The sequence below is a fragment of the Tachyglossus aculeatus genome, chromosome 9, assembly GCF_015852505.1.
Source record: "Tachyglossus aculeatus isolate mTacAcu1 chromosome 9, mTacAcu1.pri, whole genome shotgun sequence".
Lineage (NCBI taxonomy): Eukaryota > Metazoa > Chordata > Mammalia > Monotremata > Tachyglossidae > Tachyglossus > Tachyglossus aculeatus.
In genome coordinates, this window is record NC_052074.1 from 23,449,058 (window position 1) to 23,456,166 (window position 7,109).

A 7,109-nucleotide genomic window follows, 5' to 3' on the forward strand; every position below is an offset into this window, starting at 1 on the left:
CCATCGTCAACATCTGATCACCTTGTATCCCCCCCAGCGCTTAGAACAGTGCTTTGCATATAGTAAGCGCTTAACAAATGCCACCATTATTATTATTATCATCATCAATCGTATTTATTGAGCGCTGACTGTGTGCAGAGCACTGTACTAAGCGCTTGGGAAGTCCAAGTTGGCAACATCTAGAGACAGTCCCTACCCAACAGTGGGCTCACAGTCTAAAAGGGAATGAGATCTGTTATATCGTACTCATCCAGCTTAGTACAGTGCTGTGCCCTCAGCGAGCGCTCAGTAGATACCATTGATGGACTGTATATATCTTTGTACAGATTTATTACTCTATTTTATTTGTACATATTTATTCTATTTATTTTATTTTGTTAATATGTTTGGTTTTGTTGTCTGTCTCCCCCTTCTAGACTGTGAGCCCGCTGTTGGGTAGGGACCGTCTCTAGATGTTGCCAACTTGGACTTTCCAAGCGCTTAGTACGGTGCTCTGCACACAGTAAGCGCTCAATAAATACGATTGATTGATTGATTGATTGATTGGTAGGTTTCCCCCAGACTTCTCGGAAAGGCCTCCGGCCCTCAGCCCGGTCCCTCAGTGAATCATAATAATGATGGCATTTATTAAGCGTTTACTATGTGCAAAGCACTGTTCTGAGCGCTGGGGAGGTTACAAGGTGATCAGGTTGTCCCACGGGGGGCTCCCAGTCTTCATCCCCATTTTACAGATGAGGGAACTGAGGCACAGAAGTTAAATGACTTGCCCAAAGTCACACAGCTGACAATTGGCGGAGTCGGGATTTGAACACCCAAGGGCCTTTAAAGGGAACGTGCCCTAAGTGGAAAAGGAGGGAGATGAAGCAGAATATGAAAAGCGGTGATAATAACAGTTATGATGATGGCATTCGTTAAGCGCTTACTCTGTGCCAAGAGCTGGGGGAGATACAATGTCATCAGGCTGTCCCACCTGGGGCTCACAGTCTTAACCCCCATTTGACAGATGAGGTCACTGAGGCCCCGAGAAGGGAAGTGACTTGCCCAAAGTCACACAGCTGACAAGTGGCGGAAGTGGGATTAGAACTCGCGACCTCTGACTCCCAAGTCCGGGCTCCTTTCACAAAGCCAAGCTGCTTCTAGGATGAAAGTAGGAACGTCCCGTATTCTCCAGGTAACCCTGTAGTGTTGTTTTCTTTTGGAGGTATTTGTTAGGCACTTACTATGTGCTAAGCACTGTATTAAGCGCTGGGGTGGGTACAAGGTAAACAGGTTGGACCACTCCCTGTCCCAAATGGGGCACCCAACCTTAATCCCCATTTTATGGATGAGGGAACTGAGGCACAGATAAGTTAAGTGATTTGCTCAGGGTTGCACAGCAGACAAGTGGTGGAGCCGGAACAGAACCCTGGTATTGAGGCCTGGTGTTGTCCAGGCCTCAGTTCCCTTTCTGTTCAGCAGAGAACATTAATAATAATAATGATAATATAATAATAATGGTATTTGTTAAGGGCTTACTATGTGCCAAGCACTGTCCTCATTAAAGCACATTACTCGAGCACGTTACTCATTAAAGCGGCGAGGCCCTGTCAATAGGGCACATCAATCTCCCTCCCTCAAGCTACCTGCGCCATCTTTGTGCGGGGCAGGAAACAGTAATAATAATAATAAAATAGTATTTGTTAAGCGCTTACTATGTGCCAAGCACTGTTCTAAACGGTGGGGTGGATACACGTCATCCTCCTGGCCTGGAATGCCCTCCCTCCTCTCCCCCTCACCCCCCTCTCCACCCCCCCGCCTTACCTCCTTCCCTTCCCCACAGCACCTGTATATATGTTTGTACACATTTATTACTCTATTTATTTTACTTGTACATATCTACTCTATTTTATTTTGTTAATGTTTGGTTTTGTTCTCTGTCTCCCCCTTCTAGACTGTAAGCCCATTGTTGGGTAGGGACTGTCTCTATACGTTGCCAACTTGGACTTCCCAAGCACTTAGTACAGTGCTCTGCACATAGTGAGCGCTCAATAAACACGATTGATTGATTGGTTGATTGATTGATTGATCAATCTGGGAGTGATTTGGCGCTTCAGTTCTCTCTGAGGCAAAGAAGCGGCCACTGCACCCGGGGACAGCATTACCGAGGGCAGAGCTCAGAGGGGGATGAGGGGACTCAGTTGCTTTTTTGGCTACCTCCAGTCCAGGAATGCTGGGTTCAACAAGGAACTTAAGGGAGTCTATCCCTCTTTTATGGTGCCATTTGGTCTCAGTCAATCAATCAATCAATCCATCGCATTTATTGAGCGCTTGCTGTGTGCCGAACACTGTACTAAGTGCTTGGGAGGGTATAATGTAAAAATATAACAAGTTGGCAGACACATTCCCTGCCCACCAAGAGCTTACAGTCTAGAAGGACTTCTCATAATAATAATGGCATTTATTAAGCGCTTACTATGTGCAAAGCACTGTTCTAAGCGCTGGGGAGGTAACAAGGTGATCAGGTGTCCCATGTGGGGCTCACAGTCTTAATCCCCATTTTACAGATGAGGTAGCTGAGGCCCAGAGAAGTGAAGTGACTTGCCCAAAGTCACACGGCTGACAAATTGGCGGAGCCGGGGTTTGAACCTATGACCTCTGACTCCAAAGCCCGGGCTCTTTTCCACTGAGCCACGCTGCTTCGCATGGTTTGAGAACAAGACAGGCTAGGGTGGACCCAGTTGGGGGGTCCCGGAGCACAGCGGACCAGAATGGGGGGGGGGACCAGGCCTGCAGGCTCTGAGAAGTGAAATGTCCTGCCCAAGGTCACACAGTAGACACGTGGTGGAGTCGGGATTAGAACCCACATCTTTCTGTGCTCTAGCCACTGGACTACACTGTTGTATCAGGGATTCTCAGGCCTGGGTGTCCTGCGGGGAAGTGAGCCCGTTGTTGGGTAGGGACCGTCTCTATATGTTGCCGACTTGTACTCCCCAAGCGCTTAGTACGGTGCTCTGCGCACAGTAAGCGCCCAATAAATACGATTGAACGAATGAATGGATGAAAGGAAAGAGCTCACTAGCTTGGTACAGGGGAGGGGGAGCGTGGCAGTGACTCTTGGTGGGGGAATAAGATACCATCCAGGATTATATCGGGGCTACAGGACCCCCCTGGAAGCTTCTCTCTCCAACCACTGAGCTCGGGTTGGGGGCAGCTATGGGACTCGAGTCTTGATGGAGTGGGACTTCAGGGGGTGGCAAAAGCGGTCATCAGATCCCATCCAACATCCTGCCTGCCCCTGATCAGGATCAGCCCCCACGGCCCTCCCCCAGCCCAGGCCTGGGTGCAAGGCAGGCGGGAGGCCGACGCGGGGGCTGGCTCGGGTGGGCGGTTTTCCCAGAGCGAGGAGCAGAGCGGGGGCCGGGCTGGCGCCGGTTCCCTCCGATAAGGACTCTCAGCGGCCAGCTGACCGCCCAGCCCCAGCCCAGCCAGCCCAAGCTATGGGGTCCTCACAGGAGCAGCTTCCCTGGCCCCTGGGCAGCACCCCATCCAAACAGTGGGGCTTCGTCCGGGGGGAGGCTTTGGGTGCCAGGAGGGAGGCCGGACTGGGTGGCCCCTGTGACGGCTCGCGGCTGGCACCGGCCACAGACAAGAGGAATCGTGCCCGCGGGGTGAAGCGGAGCCTGTGGGCAGAGCCCGGTCGCAACAGCTGGAGACGGAGCCGAGCCGGCCCCACCGCACCGCATCCCAGAACTGGGAGCCTGGCCGGCAGCAAGGTAAGAAGAACGTGGATTTGTTGGGACGGATAACGGAGAGAGGAAAGGGGAGAGTTGGGATTAGGCATGGTGGGGTTGAAGAGGAATTCCCCAAAGGGAAGCCGGGACTGAGGGCAGGGTGCTTAACAACGGACTTCGTGATCGAGATGAATCTAGAATGGGGTAAAAATGAAGCTCCAACTGTACAAAAATTCCGGCTCTAGGGCAACGACCAGGTCCTTGGAGGGGATGATATGTCCTAAGAGGGGATGAAAGGATCCTTGGAGGGGGCAATAATAATAAAAAAAGATGATGATGATGGCATTTAAGTGCTTACTATGTGCAAAGCACTGTTCTAAGCACTGGGGGGGGGATACAAGGTGATCAGGTTGTCCCACGTGGGGATCACAGTCTTAATCCCCATTTTACAGATGAGGGAACTGAGGCTCAGAGAAGTTAAGTGACTTGCCCAGGGTCACAAAGCAGACATGTGGCGGAGCAGGGATTCGAACCCCTGACCTCTGACTCCAAAGCCCGTGCTGTTTCCACTGAGGGTATCTGTTAAGCGCTTACTGTGTGCCAAGCACTGTTCTAAGGGTAGATACGAGGTGATCAGGTTGTCCCACCTGTGGCTCACAGTCTTAATCCCCATTTTACAGGTGAGGTAACTGAGGCACAGAGAAATTAAGTGACTTGCTCAAAGGCACCCAGCTGATAAGTGGCGGAGTTGGGATTGGAACCTTTGACCTCTGACTCGCGAGCCCGGGCTCCTTCCACTAAGCCTCAACCTTGAAATGCGCCACAATTTTCACCTCCCCTCACTTAACCCACCCCCGCCCCGGACCAAGCTCGAGTGTCTTCTCAGACTGGCCCTCTGCTCCCTGACCCAGCTTCCGGGCTGGATTAGGGGTTGGGGTGCACAAGGTATCCCTATCCTTCTTCCCTTTGGGGAAGGGAAGACGGGGTCGAGGGCGGCCCTGCCGTCAACCCCCGTCTGCCTTACATCCCGCGTGCAGGGCGAGCCAAGACCCGAGAATGCAGCCCGGGAGCGGAGCCGGGTACGGACACTGCGCCAGGCTTTCCGGACGCTGCAGGCGGCTCTGCCCACGGTGCCACCCGACACCAAGCTCTCCAAGCTGGATATCCTGGTCCTGGCCACAAGTTACATTGCCCACCTTACCCACGCCTTGCGCCAAGAGCCGCCTGACCCGGCCGGGCCTCCGCTCCGGCGGGGACCCCAGTATCTGCATCCCATGAAGGTATGGCACCGAGGCAGGGCATAGTGGGGGGACGGGAGGGGAGACTGATGACTGATTGAACCCCATCCTGCTGGATCGTTGGGTCTGCCAGGATCCCTCCCCTGGTCTGGGGCCAGCTGCTTCCCGCTCCCCTGGGGGGACATAGAGCCAAGGACACAGCTGCTGGGGAAAGAGCCCAATCCCCTCTTTCGCAGTGGATAAGCCGGGGAGCTTCCTGAACCCGAACTGCCCCCGTAAGAGATGGAAGGAATGCGGGGCCCCAAGTTCGGTGGGGTGGGGGGCGGTGGGGGCAGTCAGTCATTCAGTGGCTGGTGCTTTGAGGCAGGGAGGACTGGAGTTACACTACTGACATGAATGTTCAGGACTCTGCACTACAGTCATTTCATTACTTCGGTTAAAGTGTAATAATAAGTGTAATAATTGTGGACCGTCTTGGGGTTTTTATCCAAATATGGGTTCTATAGGGTTTTCTCCCCCTTTTAGACTGTGAGCCCACTGTTGGGTAGGGACTGTCTCTATATGTTGCCAATTTGTACTTCCCAAGCGCTTAGTACATTGCTGTGCACATAGTAAGCGCTCAATAAATACGATTGATGATGATGATGATAGGGATTTTTACCCCAACGTACCTGTTTCTCCATGTGAATTGGGAGTGGAAATCCTGCCCAGAGAGGAACAGTGGGAGCAGGGGAGAGACTGGGGGGGTCAAGGGACTGGAAGTCGAGGCGAGAAGAACTGGGATTGACCCTAGTACTTTCCCAGGGCAGGGCAAGTCACATGGGGGTCAAGGAGCAAGGTTCTCTCTGCCCCATGACAGGAGGCTTCGTGAGCCGGTCTAGTGGCCTCTTCAGCGGGGCCCCGCTGGCAGAACAGGTGCTTACCTGGAGCCAGATTTCACGAGCCCAGGAAGCAAGGAAAATGTTGCCCGGGTCACTGTCAGGATCCTGGGGCTTGATTGTTGGAGAAGAGAGGTGCCGGGAAATTATACAGGGGCGGCCGGGCTGGGAAGTTTGAGGTTCTTGAACGCAGAGAGAAGTCGGCGTTGGGCTCTAGGTTTCTGGGGATGAATCGCTGACCCATCGCAAACCCCTGTCTTGCAGAAGTGGCCGATGCGCTCTCGTCTCTACGGTGGAGCCCTGGGGACCCTTGGTCTTGACCTTCCAGTGGTCACTGCTTCTGGGCAGAGGCAGTGGGGCCCAGAGGACGGCCTCCAAGTCTGTGGGGAGTTGATGGAAGTCGTTCCTCCTAGAACCATCTCACCAGCGCTTAGTTGCAAATGACGGCAATTGGATCCCAGAGACGATCCCTACCCTCTTCCCCTGTGCTGGCCTCCCCTCGCCCCACCTGGGACTCCAAGCCTCCCAGCCCACCTCACGGTATGCCCCCGGCCCTGTGAGTCCACAGGCCCAGCTGTTTCAGAAGCAGTGAACCTGCAAAAGATGGTGGGCCGCCCGTGAGGCACAGCTACCTATGTTTTCTTGGGCTGGGGGAAGTCCGGTCCTGTTGCCTAGATTGGGACCGTGTGAAACCTCCACCCTGCCCACTGACCTTCTCTAATTCCTGAATCCACCCTCAGAGAGCGGTGAACACGATCCCAAAAGTCGAAAGGGAAACAGGGCCAAGGGAAGAGGAGGAGGGGGGCCAGCCAACTGGCCTATGAGCCTTTCAACTTGTCAAGATCACACAGTGGACATCTCCGAAAGATCTGAGGAGCCCCATGGTAGCTCTGAGGAATTAAGAATAGGCGAGGGGAAGGCTTATCTGTGCACACTTGTGTCTGTGATATGAGGCCAAAGGTTCTCCAGGCAGCCACTGGAACCCCCAAGGAGGATGGGCAAGAGAAACAGTGTGCCTCAGTGGAAAGAGCCCGGGGGTTGGGAGTCAGAGGTCATGTGTTCTAATCCCGGCTCTGCCGCTTGTCAGCTGTGTGACTTTGGGCAAGTCATTTAACTTCTCTGGGCCTCGTTACCTCATCTGTAAAACGGGGATGAAGACTGTGAGCCCCACGTGGGACAACCTGATTATCTTGTATCCCCCGCTAGCACTTGCTTGGCATAAAGTAAGCGCTTAACAAAAGCCGTGATTATTAGAGCAGAATCCAGATCCTGGGGATGCAGGG

The 7,109-nt window shown here is 53.4% G+C and overlaps 1 protein-coding gene across 1 annotated transcript; it reads left to right on the forward strand.

Moving 5' to 3' along the window:
- The first annotated feature begins 3,473 nt into the window (after nt 1-3,473).
- Nucleotides 3,474-6,865, forward strand: TCF23 (transcription factor 23). The gene is made up of 3 exons (XM_038751254.1): nt 3,474-3,752; nt 4,748-4,990; nt 6,091-6,865. Exons 1-3 carry the CDS (start codon nt 3,477-3,479, stop codon nt 6,268-6,270), a joined length of 699 nt encoding a protein of 232 aa, XP_038607182.1. The 5' UTR covers nt 3,474-3,476; the 3' UTR covers nt 6,271-6,865.
- Nucleotides 6,866-7,109: the final 244 nt, after the last annotated feature.